The 25,888-nt window shown below is 32.2% G+C and overlaps 3 protein-coding genes across 9 annotated transcripts in view; 2 read left to right on the forward strand and 1 right to left on the reverse strand.

Annotated features, from left to right (window-relative positions):
* Positions 1-7,038, forward strand: part of LOC116777319 (uncharacterized protein CG3556) — a 49,241-nt gene extending 42,203 nt beyond the window's left edge. Inside the window, exons 1-10 of one of the 5 annotated variants that reach the window (XM_061526234.1) lie at positions 878-925; positions 1,050-1,124; positions 1,358-1,545; positions 2,988-3,097; positions 3,985-4,232; positions 4,347-4,507; positions 4,799-5,015; positions 5,354-5,501; positions 5,691-5,902; positions 6,265-7,038. In XM_061526234.1, coding sequence (XP_061382218.1) covers positions 1,055-1,124; positions 1,358-1,545; positions 2,988-3,097; positions 3,985-4,232; positions 4,347-4,507; positions 4,799-5,015; positions 5,354-5,501; positions 5,691-5,902; positions 6,265-6,326 — 1,416 coding nt within the window. In that variant the 5' untranslated portion in view covers positions 878-925; positions 1,050-1,054 and the 3' untranslated portion in view covers positions 6,327-7,038. Of the gene's footprint in view, positions 1-877; positions 995-1,049; positions 1,125-1,357; positions 1,546-2,987; positions 3,098-3,984; positions 4,233-4,346; positions 4,508-4,798; positions 5,016-5,353; positions 5,502-5,690; positions 5,903-6,264 lie in introns of those variants that run through there. The other 4 variants (XM_061526233.1, XM_061526235.1, XM_032670799.2 and 1 more) reach the window with 4 other exon arrangements.
* Positions 7,039-7,856: 818 nt separating this feature from the next.
* Positions 7,857-18,821, reverse strand: LOC116777496 (nucleoside diphosphate phosphatase ENTPD5). Of its 3 annotated transcripts, none has more exons than XM_032671075.2 (11): positions 18,476-18,821; positions 17,327-17,450; positions 13,978-14,121; positions 13,153-13,241; positions 12,433-12,596; positions 11,797-11,888; positions 11,336-11,492; positions 10,944-11,090; positions 10,582-10,754; positions 10,001-10,164; positions 7,857-9,321 (listed from the first exon to the last, which is right to left on the reverse strand). In XM_032671075.2, the coding sequence occupies exons 1-11, from the start codon at positions 18,497-18,499 to the stop codon at positions 9,235-9,237; spliced, it is 1,365 nt and encodes a 454-aa protein (XP_032526966.2). In that variant the 5' UTR covers positions 18,500-18,821; the 3' UTR covers positions 7,857-9,234. The 3 variants fall into 3 exon arrangements, with proteins under 3 accessions (XP_032526966.2, XP_032526965.2, XP_061382186.1); XM_032671074.2 differs by lacking the exon at positions 18,476-18,821 and adding an exon at positions 17,606-17,800; XM_061526202.1 differs by lacking the exons at positions 17,327-17,450; positions 18,476-18,821 and adding an exon at positions 16,230-16,323.
* On the forward strand, positions 18,157-22,744 carry LOC116777497 (protein lethal(2)k10201). The gene is made up of 4 exons (XM_032671079.2): positions 18,157-18,415; positions 21,476-21,618; positions 22,003-22,201; positions 22,329-22,744. The coding sequence occupies exons 1-4, from the start codon at positions 18,392-18,394 to the stop codon at positions 22,650-22,652; spliced, it is 690 nt and encodes a 229-aa protein (XP_032526970.2). The 5' UTR covers positions 18,157-18,391; the 3' UTR covers positions 22,653-22,744.
* Positions 22,745-25,888: the final 3,144 nt, after the last annotated feature.

The raw sequence follows: 25,888 nt of genomic DNA on the forward strand, positions 1-25,888 counted from the left end.
TACATATATCGTTGAAGAGGTTATTGAAGTATACTTGGATGATATGAAAATGTAATTTATAATCAAAAATACTATAAATTATCGTGTTTTAAGTTAGTTCAACTCTTAAACTAATGATGTTACAATCTCCCCGGCTGCGAGGATACTTGAAGCGGTACGCTAAAGCAGATACCCTTTTTAATGAGGATAGATTCAGAACAGTACAGTAGAAAAAAAAATGAAAAATAAAATAAACAAAAAGTTAGATAACAATGGTTAACTATTTTTTATTAAATTATAACAAGTGACTGTTTTATAATGTATATATATATATATATATGTATATGCATTGACCTTTGTTTGTTCTTTATTAGTTATAACAATAATACCAGAATTATGACGTTATTAACAGATTTTACGAAACGTATCATACAAGATGTAATACGAAAGCTATTAAGAGCTTTATTTTCATGTTTTAATTCTGGAGTGCATTGATATTATTAGCGATACCTTTAATGTATTTAGGTAAAAGAATTTATACCACAAGGATATCGCATCTAAGACGCACTCTAACTCATAAAAATAAGAGACATAATAATAGTCAAAATTATAAAAAAAATAATTTTTTAATATCATATTTACTGAAACTGATTTCGCTAACACTTATTTATGTGCTTACTTTTCTTCAAGAGCAATACTTCACCTTTGCAATAAAAGCTCGCCTTGTGGCTTCACATAAACTGGAACAAACGTTATAGATACGTGCTCATAAATATTCATGCATTATAAATATTCAATGTGAACACACCTCCTTATCTCGCTTCAATTCTGCCTTTCTTGCGTGATGTATCCGTGTTTGAGATCAGTGTGAGGTCGTTTTAAATTGACAATCAACCTGTTAATGTATTACACATTGATGACGATGGCTCATGCAAACAAATTGAGTGTAGAGTGGAAAATTATTACTAACAGATAGCTCCGTAACTTCCTATGGAATATTTTTTCTTCTTATTATGTAAGTAATAATAAATTGTTATGTGTAAATGATACATAGAATTCTCTTGTTACAGAAGCCATGATGTCTATACGTCTGTATGTGTTGTGCGCAGTGCTTTTGCACTTTACTGTCGCAAAAGCACAGACTGGTATGTATCTTTTATTAAAAAAATCCTATATTTCTTTAATCCATAATCCTTAAAATTTACTAGTTTACTAAGTAGCTTTATAAAATAATAATGTTGATGGAAACTGATTAAAAAACTGTTAACGAAATAAAAAAATGTGAATATAATTTAATTTAATTTTTATTAGACAACATTTGTTTGCTATTAGTTTATTTGATGGAAGACTGTGAATTAAATCTTTAAAATGTCATTAGAAACTGAACCAACGACCACTGTGGCCACTAAGGCTGTGACCACAGTGGCTCCCACTACCGCTACATGGGAGTCGGAGACTTTGAACGAGGGCCAGGCGATCCAGAAGGCTCTCCAATATCTCCTGAATCATCGCGAGTCCGACTGGGGCTGGGGCAATGACACCCACCACGTTATGTTGACTTTGCAGGTGAGAGTGTTCAAATTGTAAATATTAAGCATTATATTGATGTTTCAATTAATGTTATGTCAGGCGGCCCATACATCTACAATAATATTGCGCAATATAGTTGGTTGTACAATATTATTAGCAGTGTAGGGATGATATTGAAGAATTGCGCAATGACTGAACAGAAGTTCGAGCGAGCTCAAACGTTATTGGGCAATAAGTATTTCTTGTACTGTGTAGAGTTGGTATTGCGCAATATCTTTTCAGTTCACTGTTTTGAGCGGTCGTGATGGGTTCAGTCACGTGAATGGTTTGACAATCTTATCGGTAAACATTACTGAACGTTTGGATTCAAAGAGAGTATTCAATATTATTGCACAATAAAAATATTGTGCAAAATTTTTGTACATGCCTTATATGAAATCTCAAAAACGAGATTTTATTTACACCAACACGAAAAGCGCCTGCAAGACGAAGATTAAATGCACGGTAAAAATTATTATAAATTCACTATTAAACTTGCTACCGTATTTAAATCTGGGTTATAAAATATATTTTTGTTCATATATACTGTGATTGCACGTGCTTATTTAAAAAAATATATATAAGATAAGAAAATTTAAATTGTAATTAGGAACATATAGTTGAGCAAACCTATTTCATGGAAATAAAGTAATAAAATTCAATACAAAAGATTAAATTTTTGCTTTCCAATAATACGGGAATCCTTATGAGTATCTATCTCATCATCTGGATATTGAAGTCACGAAGATAAATTAAATCCCTTTATTCCTTTGACGGTTCTTTGTCGAGGAGAATTGGAAATAATTTAATTCACTCACTCTAATCCCTCAAATAAGTTAAATCCTAGTATAATGATCCGCATTATAGGTAACTGGGACTGACTGGTTCGATGACTTTTTCACAACACGGAACTCATCTTATTAATTGAATATTGCAAGTGATTAATTTACGATTATAATATTTGGAAGCGGTCCCACTCGCAAGACACTGTATGAGGCGGCTTACAATAACCACATAAACTTTGAAGTTCGACCCACAATATATGTTCTAGATGTAGAGTCAGCGAATCAGAAATTATGCATACTAAGAATTCGCTTACCCTCCGAAAGCGAAGCAAAATACCGAAACTAAAAGAATGTGTCCATTCAAAAATGCTAACCTTTTCACTGGATAACATATTCAGGCGGAAAGTTTTGAACAATTTTATGAAAAATTCTTTCTTTCAATTTGATTCCAATTTTAAATTTATACCAAATCTCTCTGGCAATTCTCCGTTATTTTTCCTTCTTTCATTGAAAACTATGTTGAAAATATGAATAAAAAATAAGCTTATTTTTTATAGATACTAGCCAACATATTTTAATTCGTATACATTAACATCTCCTGGTTTTTTGTGTAATATTTCCTTTGTTTTGTATTTTTTTTTAAACCATTCTTAGCTTTATTCACAGTTAGCAAATAATACCGGGAAGGAAATAGAGCAACAAGGATTGGAGATGCAGCTGTCGGCCAAACAAATGGAGATTGAAATACTGCTCATGATGTCCAAGTAAGTACAAATAAAACTATTGTTTGAATAGATTTGGTCTGACTCTAAGTAAGTTAACTATTTTAAAAGCCCTCGTCTAAAACAATTCGTCTACTTCACAATGACGAGTTTAAAACTATAGGCAGTGTAATATATATATATATATGATTAGATAAACACATTAATCTGCTATTATTATGAGTCCTAAAAAACATCCAAATCATTGTACAAATGTATAAGTGTTATAAAAATAACTACACAATATATTGTGAAGGAAGCCGCTGGCACAATCAAATTTGCAATAAAATATAAAGTATCTACTAAAGGGTAAAATGATACAAGCGAGGGATGGAGAAAGAAAAACAAGATGTTTCGGATAGCAGCACCCCAGAGATACCTTTCACTTAAGATAAGACAACGCCTAAACAGTTTTCTCCGGCGTTGTAACGATAAAATAAATAGCTACTCGGATAATCATTTATTAAATACATTGTAGACAATTGGACTGCGGATATAAAAATATTAAAACATATACGTATTGTATTAATGAACAAAAATTAAGTCCTGTTTTAGAAAATCAAAATTATTTGTCCGGCTAAATAGCGACGTAAAATGTATGGTATATTTATAGATGTAGGTTTAGAAACAATTATATAGGGTCACTAGAATTTACATACTAATGGCTGTACAAACGGTTGTTTACTGAGTTGTTACGCGAATGTGCGGCTTCATTAATTAAGTTTAAACAATAATTCTCAACGTTCACAAAACATGACATTGTGACATTTATGATTACTTTGAACGTATTATCAGAACCAATGTATGAATCGATCTAAATTTCTGAATTTGTCGTCAAATCGAATTGAATTTTTGTTTGTCCGTGACACTTCTGTTAACCCGTTATTCAGGCACCATGAGTCCCCTCCTCCGCTAGGGCGTCTCGCTGCCTACACGCTTGCCTTGGGAGCGCTATGCAAGGATCCTCGTTCTTTCCACGGAAGGGACCTGGTAGCCGCTCTCCTACATCGAGAACCACCCCACGACCTCGAATTCGCTTACGCCACTTTAGCAGCCTGTTCCTCAGCGGCTCATGTAAGACGCCGCCACATCAGGAGACTTCTAGATATCGCCAACGCTGCAGCCGATCATAGCCTCGGTACGTTTTAAATAAATTTTATAAATATAAAAAAAAATATAAAAACAAATATATCCCATGTCTCGGTGGACATTTTAATGCGAGTGTAGATATGTAATAAGTTACATCTATCAGATACTATATCGATGGTGATCCTGGCTTTGCGCTGCGTGGTTCAAGATCATCGTCACCGTAGCCTGATACATTTCGTGCGCCGTCCTATGGCCGGCCTGGCTCGTCAACAACACCCCGACGGTAGCTTCGGGTCGCTGACCACCACCGCGTTGGCCATACAAGTAGGTTTAGATTAATCTCGTCTCAAATCATTACTCATTCGTGCAACAGCAATGTATTTGCACGTCAGTCAACTCTTAAGCTGATGTTACAATTCGTTAAGTCAGTCTATACCTACATGAAACTAATATTTTCGGATTCACGGGCAGACGAAACGCCGTCCAAACTTCTCGTCTTCCCGTGATCACGGTTGCTGCAAAGTAACCGAAACGTCGGGAGTATTTAGTTAAAAAAAAATAGCATTCCAAAAAAATATTAAACCATATCATGCTCAAATGCTCAAATTATTCTAGGCTCTGGAAGATTCCGACACAGGTCCCGGTGCCCATCAACATTGGAGTCTACCGGCTGCCCGCAAGTGGCTTCTGGAGTGTCAGTCTTCGGACGGAGGTTGGGGCGACGCTTCCAGTACAGCAGCCGCTGTAGCCGCTCTCACGCCAGCATCACTGGCCGCTGTCCGACCACCGCATTGCAGCGACAAACTCCTAGACAGCCGCCATGAACCACTCGGTATGATATACTAACGATCTTCATTCAATTAAATCGGTCATAACTAGACGTGACGTTCCGTTTTGGTTCATAGAATACAACGACTTTAATATTCCTGAAACGAAATCAACAGCGGATTTTCAAATGAATCAGCAAATACAATTTTTGAATGACAGCATCTACTGAAATTATTACGAAGTTTAATTTTCGACCACTGAATTTTGATATAAATTAATTTTAAACAAGATTTTCCTGTATTAAAAATGTAGGAAAAAAAAATGTCGACAGACATTATATAAAGCTTGATTCCAACGAATTGAAGAATTAATTATTATTGAGTTAAACATGTTCGTTAACAGACAACAACGGCGGTGACGGAACTCTGAAGTTGGCATACCAATCCCACTCTACAAACGACTCCGATGCGCGAAATGTTTCCTTCACCTACACTCTATGGCTCGGCACCAATGTCACTGAGAACTACACCCTGTATATGGTAGCTCCGAGGTTAGTAGACGTTACTGGTACCAGCCTAATAAACTCACATATACATGCGTACTTTATATCCTATAAATTTATATGCATGAGCAGTAATTCTGTACAAAATAAAAGTAAAATTTGAATCAAATAAGTTGTTGAGTATTCAAATTTGGTCCTATACTTGAATAATATTGAAAAAAAAAAACAATTCAACAGGAACATCTCTTTCTACCACGTGATGCAAATGGCCGCTGAGCAGGAACCGAAATTCAAATTCGAAGCCAGCGAATGGCCAAACGGTCACTACGTTCACACCCTCGCCGGTCACAAGGAAGAACCCATGGGATATCACTACTGGCTGCTCTACCGTCTGCCAGAAATCCCTGACCCCGCCAGCCCACCCGGCAACCAACTCGTCGCTCCTGTCGGTAAGGAAATTTACACAAACACACAATAAGAAATTCAATGTTGAACACATAACACCAAGTAAAAAATACACACAAAGGTGCCGTCGTTTAGAAACATTAAATCAACCGATTGTAAGGAACGGATATATTAATGCTAGACGGTTCGGAAACACCGAGGAACATTAACCAGTAATTTGCTGAATCAATTAAAAGTAGCAATAATTATAAAATACAGATTAGCAATAAAAGAACTTTTAATCGGAAATCCTTTATAAGTTAGGGTTAATATATAAAAAGTATACAAAATCTTCAAACCCCCGAGGACTTGATAGATTTACTCTAATATAATTGTATGAATCTGATGTTCTATGTCTCGTTTCCAGGTGTGGACGACTTGATGGTGGAAGACGGAGAACATTATTTGTTCTGGTACAAGAAGCTGTAAACCGCTTCAACATCCCAATGGCATAATTTATGATTTTAATTTAAAACGTGTAATTTCGATGCACTTTTTAACCTATGAAATATTAAAACAATTTTTAAAATAAATTCTCCCTAGACATACCGTTACTGTAAACCGGTGTTAATGTTGGCAACATTGTCACCGGTACCTTCTTCATTCCAAAGAGGTTTAACAACCTATACATAATCATAATCTTAGGATTAGTTTTTAAATATAATGGAACTTTTAACGGCTAACGCCACCTCTATTTTAGCTGTACAGCACAGAGGTTTACTAATAATACCAAAGAATAGAAATAGCATAGTTTTACTCTCTTTTTGTCTCTAGCTTCTGACGTGCAATATTTAATGTGTCGACACAATTAAAAATATTAACGTTTCAACTTTGACGTAGTGTTTAAAATAGTTATTTGTCTCCTGCATTGTTTATAGAAATCTCTTTATAATATGCATTCGATCTGAAATGAAATAGATTTAAACAAGATCTGTCATCTGTGTTTTAACAACTCGTTGACGGCGTTACCGATATAGACCTTAACAACAACAGCTTTGAGTCGATTCTTGTAACATAGCGGTAGTTAAGAATACATATATCAATAGATTTCCTTAATATTATCTTTTTAGGAGACTGAAGTGACTATCGTAGAACATTTTTATTGTAACTACGTCGTTCTTAATAAATATGACTAATAAAACGATGTTTTATTTAAATATCCCATTTTCCCATACATTTATTTTATGTAACAAAACGCTTACAGATACATTTGAACTTCACATAAAGGTTTGTTGATCAAATCCATATAATACAAATATTATTATATAAATATTATTTTATTTATCAATGAAGGAAATTGAGAAAAAAATAAGAGATCCTAGAAGTGTTGAAAGCATGACAACCTAAGTTTAGACAGTGAGTTTTTAGAAGGTATGCCCAAATAATACCCTATCATCATCATCAGCCCATCAGAGCCCACTGCTGAGCACAGGCCTCTACAATACACTATAGCTAGAATTTAACAGATAACAAATTATTACTAAATAAAATAAGCGACATCACAAAAGCAACAGATGGGTTAGCACAAGCTCTGAATTAAAATGGTAGTGGGCAGGACACAGCACGCCTGCAAGATCAAAGATGGACAAGAAGAGTGTCAGAATGGAGGGGGTGAGGTGCCCAGAGGGAAAATAAAGAAGGTGAGACATTGCAACAGATGGGAGGACGAAATAAAACGCATAGCGGGTCCCAACCAAAAAGGCAAACGGCGAAATCCAGAGAGAACTAGCTCAAGTTGGAGGAGGCCTTTACCTGCAGAGGGTTCCTACAGAATAATATACTCATTTGTTTACGTTTATTGAAAAAAAAAGGCACCAACGAATCAATTAATTTTGGAATCTTGTATTTTCTGTAAGATATAAGAGGCTTTTTTAATTATTATTTTTTTGTTTATATATTATAATAAGGCTGGCATATATAAGAAACAAAAAAAGATAGAAATTAAATAAAAAAACGATAAAATGTACTCAACATTTAATAATTTATATATAATAATGTATCTTAACTATAATTTATACATACAGTGCGAAGAAAGCCTATGCAAAACATGAACGTCCAAAGTTGAGTCGGTATAGATTCATAAAAATATCACCATACAAAACATGTGCGGTGTAAATAATACTGGATACCCTCGTACGTGTTGTATGTAAAAAATAATATATGTTATCCATAAACATTACAAAATACAATCATATTCAAAGTTTATGTAAACATTAAACACGGAATACATCAAACTAGTTATATATTTTAGAATTTCATTCGGACATATGTCAGTGACACATATCATTAATCATAACAGTATACACAATATAAAAGAAAATTACATATATATAGATGTATATATATGTATACATTTATTCTGTAGATTTACCTCTATATATATAGATATTTATATTATTGAACAACCACAGTCGATGTGAGAAGAAAAAAAAAATCAAACGGCTCATTGAAATTACATGTAAAAGATATGTAAAGACATATAAAGATATATCAAGATATATATATATAGGAAGAGTTTCAAAATAATACATCTGATAAAACATTTACATATAACCCGAGATATAATTTGAAAAGATACAATTATAATAATGCAAGGTGCATCTTGTTTGTTATTGTCATATCATTGGTGTCAAGATTGTTCAATAAATGATTTAATTAAACCGACTTCATACAAATGAAACGGACATTGAGACATCATATTAGGACCTTTCAACATATATATATAACCCCAAAAAAATTACACATTACTTAGTATAGATATATAAACTTACGCAGACAAAAATATTTTTTTTTAAATTCACCACTACACAACAATCTGTTTCAGCGCAACGATACAGTATGGTAGGTCAGATATCATGATTAAAATTAATTAATTCGTATAGGAAAAAAAATATACAATAATTATATATTTTAAAACACATCTCGCTCTTTTGCGGCACTTTTCTGGTGGTAATAATTTTACTATACACATACATATACTAAACGGAATGTAAAATGTCTTGATAATGTCATATTAATTAATTGCTATTTAAAAATAGTATCATTAAACCGACCCGGGATCACTTGTATTTCGCACTGCGCTGAAATTCTATACAACCACAGTATAATTATATTTGATGTACCAATAATATTATATAATAATTTTCACAGTCACAAATAATATATATGTATATATATATATGTGTAATATTTAAAATTTTTGCAAACAAAAAAATATATCTGTCCTTCGAAACACATCATAAATCATAATAATTTGTAACTTGTATATAAAACAGGCAGAAAATCTTAATAACTATTTTATATATATACATACATATATATATATATGTATATAAGCTTATGCTCGGGCCAGCCTGTTCATTACAGTTGTATATGCGAGTCCCAAAGCCCAGGATACCTCGTGACCGTTCACTTTCTTAAACAACTGAAAATAAAATACATTTATATATTAAAACTGTACAAAAAGTATCTTGATTTTATCAATAAATAAAAATATCGCTTTACACTAAATTCATATTCCCTATGGATGTATATAATATTAATAGTGACATTTACTACAATATTTGTCTGTATATTTGCTCCGGCTAATTGACGAAACGGGTGTACCAATTTTAATGGGACTTTCATTTACAAATAGCTGATGTAATAATGAGTAACAGAGTTTATTTTAGGAAACTTATCAGAAGATATGTGAAGAAACACTAAGATAATAAAGTGGTTATAGTATGCCAATGATCAGTTCAGTTTCTCCTACCAACCACATTTATTACTCTTTAGAGATGCCATGAACCACTGACCGATAACAACCACAGACTTATTACTATTTAGATATGCCATGAACCACAAACTGATGACAACCACAGACTTATTACTATTTAGATATGCCATGAACCACAAACTGATGACAACCACAGACTTATTACTATTTAGAGATGCTATGAACCACAAACTGATGACAACCACAGACTTATTACTATTTAGAGATGCCATGAACTACAAACTGATAACAACCACAGACTTATTACTATTTAGAGATGCCATGAACCACTAACCGATAACAGCCACAGACTTATAATTATTGAGAGATGCTATGAACGACTAACCGATATTGGCTCGGTGTCCTTTATCTTGTACACCTCCTGGAGCAGCGTCACTACGTACACCAGGTCGATGCACGCCCACGGCTGGTCCACGTTAGATGCTGAGCACGCGCGGAGAGCACTCGCCCTGTACTGAGACACAGATACCGTGCCACCGCGCATCACATCTGCAAGGGAATCTTTCGATGAAATTCCGATAGGGGGCGTCGCTATTAAAACTTTTTGAAATCAGTATACCCTTCGATTTCGTCCGCTTGGGCCCTTAAGTAAAATAGATATGGTATCCAACTAGTGTTTGACACGTGACTTCATACAAAATACATCCTGAGTTATTGGTTTGTTAGGGATATACAAGGTATTTGAAATTAATTATAAAATATGTATAATGTATTTTAATAACTAACCCATGTTTATTTTTGATAAACTAGCATTCTGTTGTAAAAAAATATTATAATGACTTTAGTATTTTAGAAACCTATCTGTGGCAAACGAACGAATGAAAAATCTTTTCTTTTTCTATAACAATGGTGTAAAAGTTCATATATCAGAACTATTTCCGATTTATGAAACATCTCACAACCAACCTATAATCCCAGCATCAGCGGCCACATCATAGAAGTAGCTCATAGCAGCGACGGCTCCCCGCGGCGGCTGAGAGGGCTCCCAGTCGATAGTCGCCCGAGTGTACCGAGACACCAGCGACTGACATCGGCTGTATACACCCTCCCGCTTCATGTTGGACGGACGTGACGCGCCGCTGGTGACAGTGACAGTGACAGATAGCATTAAACGTAACAGTGAGAATGACAGTTTACTTTGATTGATAGAATTGATGTTGCCAGAATCGAAAATATTTTATGTATCATACAATGTCACCATAATATATTTTATAAATTGCAACCTAATGTTTTTTATTTTTTGTAATAATAATTTAATATTCGCTCACTCGATAGAGTATTGTTTGTTAGCGTATGTCCACTTCTCCTTCTGGACTATAGGGTCGACACACACCGACGTGAAGTGGTTCGTGTCGTTGTTCGCCTCCATTCTGAAGACACCGTATCTGGCAGCTAATAGACCCAGCTTCAGGTAGCTATTATAAAAAAACAAGCTACTTTCATATATACATGCATACAATAATAATTTTATTATTCTTTTCATTAGAAAATATTCAAATTCATATGAATATTCCAATAACAATAAAAATATCAATATATTTTTTATAAGATTAAATATACACTACAATATATATATATATATATATATATATATATATATATATATATATATATATATATATATACTGTATGTGCATGTGTGTGTGTGTTATTGCTTTACCTGTGCGTATATAATGAAATGTTGTTCTTGCCGGCCGGTACCAAATATTGGTCGTTTGAGGGATACAACTTGGTGTCTTTCTCGTTTAACTGGTATGTGATCTGTGTGGAGCCGCCGCCGAGATCCAACGCCGCCATAGTCTCGCCACCCATCAAATCTGAAACATACAAATAATTGCATTATATTAATTTAATAAATACATTAATTTATTGAGTTTTACTGTGACATGATATCAAACCATTAAAATACGATTTAGTCAAATATTAATCCTCAACTATTTTTCTTATAAAATTGTATAAAAAAATATTTAAATATTTTATTGCATTCGTTTAACACGGTACATTTTTATTTGATTGTTTGTCTCAATGTTACGCCGTAACCACTAAACTGATTTTTATTAATTTAAATTATAAGAGGATATTTTTAACATACTAGTTATATTAAAAACATAAATAACTAACCGTGCAATAAATTAACCGAATACCAAATGAAGATACCCTCGTCTGAACCATCCATGATCTCAACGCTGTTCGGACCGACATCGTAACCCGAGCTGCAAATTAAAAAAAAATATATATATATATATATATATTAAAAATCATTTAAATAAAATGTCATTAGCACGGTTTCTGATTTGACCGCGAGCCGCGAGCATAATGAAGTTAGAGCTTTGATCAAGTCTGTAATGAAGTTCGCACAAATCCAGCGTATTTAACATTTATAAATACATTAGTCGCAAAGAGCAAGCAATGGCTATAGCATTGATATATATGAAAACAGTTGAATTTAAAAAATATATATCGCTAGCAGCATCCAGCAGCATTTTAATTATAAAATAATTCCAATAATTTATTTTTTATTAGTCGAATGATTTCATAGGAAGAGACTCGGATATATTTGTTCAAGGACACGTCACAGATCAGCTCAGAATATACTGGGCAATATAATAGCGCAGCATTTGATGGACTCTACGCTTGTTAAATGTTAAATTTTAATTTGTAGGTCGATCATTGTGTTGCCGCTTGCAGCTAAATCTCGTTACCAGGCGTTCCCATTCGTAAAATGTGTTACCGTACGTAAACATCTTTAGCACTGACCCAGATATAGCCTTGGCGACCTCGTCGATGAGTCTTTGAGCTTTATCCCGCGGCAACAGTCTCAGGCCCGCTGTAGCTCGGACTATTAGAGGTGTTTGTGAGCGACGGTCCGCTGGTATCAAATGACCGGCTCGTTTCACAAGATGGACTATTGTCTCAGCACCCTTTAAAGTAATATTTCCATTGAACTATCTCAACGTAAAAATAACCTAAACGTCTAATTGATAGGCACAGATTATTTTGTACAAATACAATGATATCGCACCTGTGTGTGTGTTCATGTGTGTGACATATACATGGCATTTTAATTCTTAAAACTTCCACATACATCGTCAATATCTTACAATAAACATACTTACTCCAAGTTTGTATGAGCACATCACATACGGAGAGTTTTTAGTTTTTCATTCAACAACATACGCAAACGCTACAATGTACAAATATTTATTAACGAAAAACTATAAACGCGCCGTATTTAGTGTAACGATGCAAACTTCTCGTAAGCTTACGAGACAAAGTAAATTACGAGCGTAATAATCAATCACGAAATAGGCATTACGAAAATAATTTTTCAAATTAAGATAAAATAGTATTGTACTCATGCACGAGGTATAAAATTGCCGTTACATTGAACTGTGAGTGTAAAATCGTTATCTACCGTCATGGGTCTAGTTAGATCGGACGTTTAAATACGAGTTACGTCACTGAACAACACGTTACCTTTTCCGGTTCGTCGACATACGACGAGAGCCCCGGTTTAGTCTCCTCGAAATACTCGTCCACGAGATCCAAGTTGATTTGGCCGAAAACTAAAAAAAAAATAATCTCGTTTAAAAACACAGATAACAAAATCTTACATTATCTGTGACAATTTTCTCCTAAATATTCTCGTCGTGAGTAACCCTAGCATTATGTCCGATTGTATTTTATCTTAAACAATGATAACAGACAAATATATATTTTTTTTAACATCGGCGTGCGAAATGACTTTTATTATACTATTATATATATATATATATATATATATATATATATATATATATATATATATATATTGTTTTTTTTTTAACTATTTAATAAATTTAAATAATGGCTTGTCAATTTCTATTTCAATAATGATTACTACGTTCGTATACAGTCGATACATTCTCAAGCACATTTTTTCAACAATCTCAGACATTATATAATCTCAGATCGAACCTATTTGTGAAAGTCGTTTAGAAAGACAATTTTTTTTTTATTTCTATTCATCAACAATGCGATACAGTTTATAAATATTCAGCCGATCAGTAACATGGGGACAATATAAAAAAAGTTTCTTTAATAAAAAAAAATATATACATATATTTAAAAAAAATTACAGAAATTTGCAAATTAAATAAAAATAACATCGACGAAATCGAATTTCATTTACAAAAAAAAAAAAACCAACGTCTAATTTATAAATCCTCCTTTTTCTTTCTTAAGAACATTCAATCATATTTAACGGTGAAGGTTTTATTTTTAAATCGAACTGTGACTATTTAACTATATTGTACCACTCACCTGTGAAGGGTACTCTGAATTTGTAAGCTAGGACCCTCGTACCGGAGGAGCCAGCGTCAATGATGACGGCGTGGTGGTAGACGCTCTCATATCCCAAACTCTTCGCGATCCCATCGAACCACTGTGTCTGGCCCGCGAAAAGACCTAAAAGCCACACTTTTATATACGCATTCAAGAAAAAAAATAACATTCTCAATATCAACTGCTTGTGATCGACGTAGTTTTTTTCTCTCATTCGTTTATAATTTCTATAAAATAGATTATGAATACTAAAAAAAAAAAAACTAAGTATAAACTGAAATAAGCTGTTGGTTTCTCACTAAGCGAATCCCACAATGACTAACAACAAATGCCAACTATGAACGTTTAAGCCTTAAATTAAAGGCATATTTCTAAAAAATTTTACATCACAAAAAAACTGATAGGCAGTCCAGTCAACCCTAAAACGAGCAAAGAACAATGCTTAAAAATAGGAAACAATTGTAATCATTCATACCAAAAATTATTACAAACCAAGACTACTTATAAAACACTATGAAGTGACCACAAAGTTTCATTAACATACACAACCTCCTTTGTTAATTTTTTTTTATTCATATCTAAAATGGCGGCAGAACTCTATACAACTATCTCAATACCTGTGACGAGTAATGGTAATGTACGAACAACTGTAACGTTCATTGCTAACTGTACCTCTGTTATTTGTAATTTTTGTATCTGTAACAAAACTTTATATATGTCTGGAGAGGTTCTGTCTGACATATTTTATGCATCGTTGTAAAATCAACTTTAATTTAATGGTCGTAAAGTATAAGAATAATTGAGTATTGTTAAAATTGTTGGGGCACGTATACAGTGATAGAAATACGTTATTTAATACGACAGATGTTATGAAAAAACTTTCTTCATACAATTCTCTATTGTTATACAATTTGAATAACTATTAATAGATAAATCAGTGACTTGGCAAATGTCGACAGATATAATAATAAAGATTTTTTTAATACTTATTTATTAAAAAAAAGAATAATTTATTAATTTTTATTTGATTATTATTTAATAAAAATTAACTCAAGTAAAGACATATATGTAAAAGCAAATCTTTTTTAAGACGTTATCTTAATCATCTGAAGTAGTGCGAGTCATTTAAGTGCCTGCATGATGTGTATATATTTTACATAATCAAAGAAGCTGCCATCTTTATTTATTTTAATTCTATAATTTTGTATGAAAATATAAAGTAAACATTAAATAAAATTGATCTTATTCATAGCAATGTAAAGCCTGTCTGTTTAAAAAATATAACATTAAGAGTTTACAATTATTATTATGTTAATAATATTATCTAAAATTAAACAGCCTTTGATAAATTCACAGATTCCGCTTATATAACCTACGTTTGTTATAATTCAATAATCCTTCACAATTTCAAAAATGGAATGGAATGCAATAAAAATAGGTTTTATAAATTTTTGAAAAATTGTTTTTAAATCTGTTCCATATTTAAAAATTTTGTTTCATAAATTGTGTTAAATCAATGCATAATTTGCCTCTAATATTAACAAAACCTTTGAGTTCTGAATCATAAAAATATAAAATTTTAGAAATGTAAGCATCATATCATAAAAATGATGCAAAAGATCACTTTTGTTATAGTACTAATGACTTTGAAGGCCATATATATGCAGGATCAAAAAAATAATATTTGTTTTTGAGACGAGGATTTTAAAAACTGCTAACACTTCTACAGATGTAATATTAATAGAAAGACACTATATATATGTGTGTAGGTATGTATGTATGTCTGTCTGTCTACAAAATCATGGCTAGGTGACTAGATAACAAACATCAGTATATCATAGTTAATAAAAAAATTACAATAAAATAGACAGTAAAAGTAACATAATACATGGTGGTTCATGATTAATCCGCACTTGAATTACTATTACACAATGTCTTTAGAAAAAAAAGTACATAAATAATTTTGTATGATTTTAATAATTATTATGGTAAAAAATTGTTAAATACTCTATGGAATCAAAATAAAATATTTATGTTCAAAGATTAGGTACTGACCTGAAAAAATCTATAAACATACCAACAATATATATATATATACTACTGCTAGAGTTATGAATGTGCAAATAACCTTAAATATTATACTATCAATCAGGTGTTAAGAGGTTACATGAAAAAAACAACATAAAAATTTACAACCTCCTCTTTTTTCAAAGTAGATTTAAAATACTCACAAAGTATCAAAATCAAAAACCTCATTTGAACGCAAATCAAACAATATTACAACATATCGAGACACGGAACTATGACATTTCACACTCATTTTGATATGTTTTAAGATGGAGGAAATAAAATCAAGGTCGCCAAAACGAGTATTTCTCATGAAAACTGGTAACCGGAAAAAAAAACACACCACTATCGTAGGATTTGAATTGGAGATTAGATATGTATTATTTTAAGGAAACTATGAAATTAAAAACTTGTTTATAAAGGGCAAATATAATGCTGTATATGAAATACTCGACGCTTTAGGAGCTACACAAAACTATTATACAAACATACATTGACATTTAGTTCACATAATTTTAGTAGTATGAAAAATTTTGCAAGCATTTATCAGCATGAGATAATATTTATTTAGAGATGTTATATCTATATATGACAGTGAGAATCTAATTTAATTGTTCACATAATGGGAAATAGGTTAAAAATACATATTTAGTCTCCATAAAGAATAATATATAATAATATAAAAATATATATCTGTATGTATAACCCTACATCCATTTAGGATAAGATCAATAAAAAATTTACAATGCATTGTTTTAAATGAGAAATTATTTACAGTCGAGAATGTGTGAAGAGAAATAAATTTTTAATTACCTTATTATTTTTATTAAGAATGGTATGTAAGACATAAAAATTGATGAAAAAATAATGTAATATTTTTTATGTGAGTCTCACTCTGTTAGAACTATATTCAGGAGTTGATGTAAATATATGCTTTGTATAGTCGTTTCGTTTGCACTTAACAAAGTAAACTACTTAGTAGGCACATTTAATTTACGTTTCATAACCTATTGTAAACTTTGTTAGATATTTTATACATTAAAATTATTCACTACCACATGTTGGATTTTTAGCAACGACCATTGAGATAGAATTAAAGTGTGTCTATGATGTCAGCTAAGAACCATTTACATCTGATATACTTGTTGCAATACTGTTTAGATTTCTAACCATCATCAGGGAAACCACTTATTTTTTATAAAATAAAATTGCAGGAAAATTTTCGTTATGTTATAAAATTCATACATGATTTTAAACTCACCCAAAAAATATGTGACACATAACACTAAAACAAGCAACACAATAAATATTTTCTTAAACCGGCGTGGCTGTGGCACAGAACGGCTCCTTACGTTGATATGTGGAGATGGTGTTTCATCTTTTAACTGTAATTATATTAAAATATATACCAATTAAAAACTTACCAATGTACATATTAAAAAGCCCTACTAATAAAAGCGTCGACAAGTAAAAAAAGTATTTATATGCATTAATTTATGTTAGCGACAAAAAATAATATATTATGAAAACAAACCCTCACCTCTAAATATCTGTACGTACTGAATTTGCCCATATCGGGCTATAATAAACATCACAACCTTAATTACTATAAGTATGAATTTTTGTGCACCTGAGAACAATTTTTCTTATTTCTCTTTGTTTTCTGTATAAACAAAGATGGAAAAACTCTCTCAGGGAAAAAGTTAAAACGATTTTATAAAGAGTCAAAATAGTGACAGTTGACGTTTATGTTCGTGAAATTGATAGAGTGATTAATTTCAAAACTACATATGTATAACCATTCTCAGATCGAAACACATAATTTTGTTTTTGAAATTAAGTTTATAAAAAATTGATTTATAAATATATTTCTTTATATCTATGATAGTTTATAATTTATTAAAAAGTGTAATTTTTTCACGATCGTAGATAATGATTCATCAACTATTCACAAATGAATCGTAAATGTGAATTAGTTATTGCCATTCACTGGTTAAAATAGGAAAAAAAATCTTGAGTAAATTTTTTCATTGGATTATTGATAATTATTATAATTGTCTCTTAAGAACTTCAGTTTATCGATTGAAGTGTGAAGTTCTTACAAGTACTTCTAAATTCGATAACATACGAAAAGCTTCTTTTTTTATTGTTTTAATGTTTAAACACTCGTAAATAAAAAGTTCTAAAACAATTGGTTATCTTGACAACAAAATTGATTTATAAAACTATTCTTTCTTATTATTCACATGAATGTACAACGTTAAGAAACTTAGAAATAACACATATTTACATACAAGAACAGACAGAAACTTAAGACACTACACAAATGGATTTAAATTGCTTTGAACAGGTTAGTACTTAGTTTGTATTTATTTTGACTTATTTTGAGGTTATAATTATTATAAATTACCTTTCTTTGCCTTATTTCCGACATGGTGATGATTAATATATTACCACTATTCACACTAATTTATTATGGCACATACACTCGCGAGTTTTTAACTGAAAAATGTATCTATAATATATTAAAAGGATTTATTTGGATTTATATTGTTACGGTTGCCTGCTAATACGACATAATATATTTGATCTGCGGTGCAAACTCCACTGATGGGTATAGCGTGGTCACCTTGAGACCTAAGTATCTAAGATAAAGAATAATATCGTAGACGACTTTTTATTGTAATAATTTTTAATAGCAATTAGATTTATCATCCAAGGTAATGATGATTAAAAAAGACTTGTTACATGCAGAGTCGTGTTGGATCTCAAAATAATTGAGTATTTTATAATTTAGGACTCGTTATTTAAAAGTAATGTGACGCAGAGTGTATAATAATGACCTTGTTACATCAATTTTATATCAACTGTTGTAACGTTCTAAGTGATAAGACATAAGAGTAGGTTATAAAATTTAAACGTAAGGATGACAATTAAATTTACACAATATATATAAAATCTTAAATATATATATTAAACATAGAATTTATTATCAAATTCTCTTTATTACAACTACCAAGACGATTCTGAGTGATTGTTTGGAACTCGTTTTCTTTATAAAAAACTCGGTTCCTTTTTTCAGTTATGTTAAACTAACATTATGTGAATCTAAGTCTTTTTATTTTATACAAACTCATTTGCCCATATACATTGTAGTGAACCGATTTCAATAAAAATTTGCAAATTTATATCGATCTCTGAAACGGAGATACTGTAAACTAGAACACGCGAGCGGGACTGATTAAAATACACATATAAGTATGAAGATATATAAATTTTATGTAGTTGGTCTCTTTATATTTTTTTCTTATATTATTCAAATATGTCAATTTCCATTGAAATATTAAATTTGAGGAATCGGTCTGTTGTATTATAAATATTAAGTACCATATACGATACGCTATATAATTAAGGTAAATACATTTGTTTATATTAATACGTCTATTGTGCCTGTCACGATATCCTTGATTTTGACTATGCGTCATAATAGATTTTTTAACAATAGCAATACAAAGAATACAGCAATTATTGTCCATATAATGTATTAAATTTTAAAATTGATAATTTAAAAAGGTTTTATAACAAAAAAAAAACGTAATATATATCTTACCTTCATTTCAAACTGTGCCGACATTTAACAACTGTTTCTAAATATATATACAACCTATTTTTGATGACAGCCACTATAAAACCGAATAAGCTGAACGTATCACCTGTTGTCTGGCATTAAAAAAAAAAAATCATCTCATACTATTATTTCTACACACAATGACCTGATCACAGATCACAGGTCACTACATTAAACTTTAATAGTCCTTTTATTGTTCGTTACTGAAATTGTTCTTTATACCGTTTAAAATTAGTGCTTTATATCTATATGCAAAATAATATGAGCATTTTATCAGCAACTTCATGTTTTATTGCTTAAAAATAATTACAGTTCATTACCACATGTTTATTCGATTGCCGAAAGTTTAAAAATGGACACTATTTTGTACCACGTTTAAAAACAACCCGATTGTTTTTCTCGTACAAAGTTAAAAATCATGGTTCAAACTTCAAAGGGTGTGTAGCTATGAAATACCTTCTCTCGACCTAAAATTTTAACCTTCATTATATTTCCAACAATATATACATAGTTTTTAGAAATAGAATTGCGTTAGTTTCGAAGATTTATAGAAAATAATTCTTTAGTAATTTTTTTTTTACATGTCGTCCGAAACTTTGATTTAAACTGAATGTATATCTCAGAGTAGGAACAGTTTGTCATTTTTAAAAAGAGTGACGTCAGCATAACTGACGTCACCAATGACTTTTCTTAAATATCAGTCAGGCTCGTAAGGCTATTGAAGGTAACTCCATAGCTGGTATGACGAATCCCTTACTTCGAAGAGGTCCGTACCCTGCAATGGCTTGAGCGAGATTCCCTGTAATCTTTTTTTTTTCGAATTGTCTATTGCTGTTAGCCCTAATGGCTGTTACACCGTCACGGGAAGGGGTGGGTGGCCCGATGGGGCCAACCCATTTTAATTCGGGCCCGAAGGGCACGACGGGGTATACGCCCGTCCCAAGGGTGCCTCTAAGAAGCCGGACCTCAGCTTAGGACGTCGTTGGAGTGGAGGATGACATCGGATGAATCCCCGTAATCTGTACTCTCGCCTCTATTTATACCAATTGACACTCATTGTTGTGACTACACTAGCACAGGCGGCTCCGCTGGTGGTTATGCGGGTGACACCTCATAATTTCAACTACCCTAAACTTTCAACTTTAAAGCCCCGTATGCGCCCTGCCTCCCACTCGCGCCTTATAATTTCGGGATGGTCATTCGGGATCTTGAAAAAAGTATCCTAGGTTACTTTTTATTACATCAGCTACCTGCCAATAAGTCCCGTTAAACGCGGTACAGCCATTTTAGATATTAGCCGAAACAAACACACACTCGTATTGTGTTTACATATATATAAAAAAATAGGGGTTGGTGATAAAAAGGCAAAAATTTTGGGGTTGTATGTATTTTTTTGATGCCACATTATAAAAAAATAAAAACAAAAAATTTCGTTCAAAAATTAAAAAAAACAGTTTAAGGGTGAACAACCCTTATCACTAAGGGGTATGAAGAATAGATGTTGGCCGATTCTCAGACCTACCCAATATGCACACAAAATTTCATGAGAATCGGGAAAGCCGTTTCGGTGGACAACCACAAACACCGCGACACGAGAATTTTATATATTAGAAGATATCGAATCATAGCAACCAAATATTCAGTCAAAAGATTATTTTTATATTATTATTTCTATATCCATATAATTCTTTAACAGAAACGGAATTAATGTATATTGTGACATGTATAAATAACGTTATCATTTCATTAATAATTCAATTAATTATCGTAATTTTGTTTCAGATAATCAATATGGAGTTGCTAGAACTTTTAAAACAGTATGGCGTCGGTCGTCGGAAAGTTGATGACGTGATGTTCAATAAAGACAAACCACCTTCACGACTCGGCGTCTATGACGTAGACGATGAAGAATTATGTCATTCTGTGTTAGTAATAACCAATATATAATTTTTATTTTCTTACTTCTAACCTTCAAAGGTTTAATCACATTCATCCAAATAGTAACCATAGACAACATAATATTCAGTTTAAAAAAAATTATAGGACTGAAAAATAAAAAAAATTACATTACATTCATTTGATAGTTCTGAAACAATAATTATGATATAAAAAAAAGAAGATAATTAAATAAATTAATCCATATTATTAAATAACGAAAACAATTAAATAATAAATATAATGTGTTTTAGAAAAAGTGGTGCTTCTATGCATACATCTCGACTAAGTGCAAATTTTATAATCATTATAGTATGTATTTTTAACTGGATCTACGACTTATATGGAAGTTTTTTTATTTTAATAAATTTCAGTATACAAACATCTTGCGCTGTTCCCGGATGCAAGTTTTCTACGGACTCGCTGCTAGACTTCGAGAATCATTACAATGCGACTCACAGATACTCGTGTAGCCAGTGCAAGAAGGTTTTGCCGTCACCACATCTGCTAGACCTTCATATACAAGAGAAACACGATTCGTTCTTCGCTGTTATGGCGCTTAAAAAGCCGTCGGTATGTAAGAAAAAAATTATTAATTATCGAATACTTTTTTTTTTCTCCTTTATCCTACCAGCTCAAGGAAATAAAGCTTTTTTTTATTTTCGTAATTTTTTTTTTCTATATAATCTTTTGTTTTCAGTACTGCTGTTATATTGAAGAATGCAAGGAAAAATTCATAAATGCGGAGGATAGAATGGACCATTGTACGAAAGTGCATAAATTACCCAAAGATTTTCGATATCACCAAAAGTCGCAGAAAAAAAATAAAAAAGCAGACAATGCTATGGTCATAGACAACGAACAGACGAGCCAAAAAGATACAAAGTTTAGGTTTAATAATAGCAAGCAAAAAGGTTTTATAAAATTTACAGGAAATAAATTCACTAAGGATGTGCAAAATTCCACAGCTTCTATAAATATGGATGCAGCTATGGCAGATCTGAAGGAGAGTCTACCCTCTTAGTAAATACTTATTGTGAATCTAATTAATTTAATTAATAAACATTATCATACTATTATTTACTTGACATAAATAAATAATCAGATTTTTAATTATATCTTTTTTGTTCTACACGTTTTGAAAGTTAGAACCGCATGTAACTGGGCCTTCACTCGATCGTAGAGATGTTACTGGCACACAATTTTTTTTTTCATATTTAGACTAAAACATTAATTTTTTTTATTAATTACAATGTTTATTTCAACAACTTAATAATTAATTTAACTCCTTATAAAAATAACTACATTTATATACTATATATATATATATATATATATATATATATATATATATATATATATATATAATACATCTGTTGAGAGGACAATTCTGTACATGAAATATATTTTCAAAATAACTGTCAGGGGGTGATAAGTGATCGATACTGGTGCCAAAAATGCTATCAGTAAAATCTGTGTCTGTCTGTATGTTCTTTATAGAAACAAAAACTAGTCGGCGGATTTTAACGAATCTTGGTGCAATTATTCTTCATACTCCTGGGCAGGTTATAGTATGGTTTTCATCACACTACAAATAATAGGAGCAGAGCTGTGAGGGGAAATGTTGAGAAAACAAGAGAAATTACTTAGTAGGTACTTTTATTACTTACCTATAGTACTAATATTTATAGGTATTTATTTTTAAGTGAAGTGGATATAGGTAGATAGTATTGCGCAGGCGTTTCTTTTTCTGTTGTAAGTTGTATATATTTCTGGGTTTAATTCTATAAGAAAATTTTATTTTAAATAGGCACTTAGATTTTAAGTGTATGGTAGCTATAGTTAGGACCTCTAACGTAACTTATTTTGTAAGGGAACTGACAGCCTTTTAGTTACCGTCGATTAAAAATAAAATACACAATGCCACCTAAAAAACGACTACCTTTATCTCGAACTTCGAGTCAAGCTAAGGATGAGAATTACGCGTTCTCCAGAATCGGCAAAGGAAAGAGCACATCGGTTAAACTCTATGAGAGTTAGTGCCTCAACTTCGCGAGCCAATGAAAGCTCTCCAGAGAGAGAGATGCGATTATCAGCTGACAGTGCGGGACGAGCTACATCACGGGCGTATCAAAGCTTTTCTCAACGAGAACTAAGGCGTACCATTGACCGAGAACAACATGCGTTATCAGGAGAAGCTGAAACTGAAACAATGAGAATTGCGGCTCACGGCTGACTGCGAACTTCATACTTTATCTCGCTAGTCCGAAACCTTGACTGAGAGGGAATTACGGCTTTCAGCTGATCATATTTTATCTCGAGAATCTAAATTTTTTAGTCAATATGAAGACCGTTGGACAAATGATAGGGTGCATCATAACAATATTCGATCTCTTGAAGATGAACATGAGCATGAACAACTCTTTGAGACAAGAACGATTAATAATTTTGTCTACTGAAAGATTAAGAATTGAAAATATTCGGTCTCTTGAAACAGACGAACAGTAAGAGACACGTCTGACTGCAGACAGATTTCGACATAGACTTCATGATAGATGTACACATAGGAAATCAATCTACAAATTCGGTGGAGTGGTCCAACAAATATAAAAGTGGGTTTGCTTATAACGTCTCAATTGATTATAAATCATCTTCTGTAATAGGCGATATGAACGTAGTATGGTCTTTTTGTAGCTTCAAAGTGGAGTGAAGAGTCTGCTGGTTTCTGTTGTTCTGGAGGTAAAATAAATTTGCCTTCGTTCGACCCACCAGAACCTTTGAAATTACTTATAGTATTAGGGGAACATGTGCAATCTAAAAAGTTCTTCGACAATATTCGAACTTATAATAGTGAATTCAAATGACATCCTTTGGTGCTCAATAAATCAAAGAAGGTTCTTTAATGCCCACTTTTAAGATACAAGGTCAGATTTACCATTTTATAGGGTCCCTTTTGCCTGAAGACCAACCTAAACTTATTCAAATATATTTTGTATCTGACTACAAAGAACAGTGGAATGTAAATCAATATTTTCCAAATTTAAATACTGAACTCATTTCCCAACTTCAGAACATGTTGCATCAGGTTAATTTGTAAGTATGTAGATTTAAATCGGAATTAGAAGCTTTTCCTCAAGATGGTGATAACAATTATAAAATTGTTCTAAATGCCGATAGGCGTCCAACTCAGGAACACCTGGGCGTCATAAAGTTCCTTGCACGAATGAAGTTGCTGTAGTATTATTCAGCCAGGAATGTGATAGGCGTGATATCGTTATCTGTTCCAGAGACAGTCGTTTGCAACGTATTTTCGAAACCCACAGGGCTTAGACAGTTTGCGATATCCTTTGATTTACTATTTTCTGATATATTATTAAATATTGCTGTTGATACGTATCCACAACTACACCAAGAAAAACTTATTCTAACGCCTGAGTTATGTTGTATGGTGCAAATATATTAAATAGGGACAATTCTTGGCTATGCGAAAGGTACATTTCAACTCCTCGCAATGACCAGGCATCTGTGATTAATAATAAAATACTGTCAAATAAACAGGAGAAAAGCAAGGTTTATATTACAATAAATAAAATGGCCGATGAACAAGAAGCCACTACCCTGTGGAAAAAGTCTTATAAATTCTGATACAAAACAGCTAACTGGGTATCAGAATATATCAGTTAAAAAAATATTTATAATATTGAAAAAAATTTCTGATACAGATTTATATAAGAATCTATCAGTTATGAGAATTTATGAGACCGTTTCCACAGGGTAATTACACGGTAGAATTTTTAAATTCGTTTAATATGCTCGGACCTCCTTCTCGTGAAATTTGTTTAGAAATTGGCATTCCGATTATTCTGCTCCGAAATTTAAGACCACCCCAACTTTGCAACGGAACTCGCCTAAAAGTAGCCCAGTTGCAACAAAATGTAATCGAGGCTCAAATTTTAGCAGGTTACGGTGCACGAGAAACCGTCTTTATTCCCAGAATTCCCATAATACCAAATAATTTTCCGTTCCAATTTTAAAAGAAAGCAATTTCCGGTGACAATTAATAAGGCTCAAGAGCGACTTCTCGTGTTGCTGGAGTAGATCTCGGTGTCAGTTGTTTACGCATGGTCACTTATACGTCGCTCTTTCCCGGGTTAGCAGTTCTAGAAATCTTTATGTTCACGTGCTGGACGGGTCAACTTTCAACATAGTTGACCCGGAAGCCTTGCTTTGAATTATTTTCGTATATACGTACTTCAGCCT

The sequence above is a fragment of the Danaus plexippus genome, chromosome Z (assembly GCF_018135715.1).
Source record: "Danaus plexippus chromosome Z, MEX_DaPlex, whole genome shotgun sequence".
NCBI lineage: Eukaryota > Metazoa > Arthropoda > Insecta > Lepidoptera > Nymphalidae > Danaus > Danaus plexippus.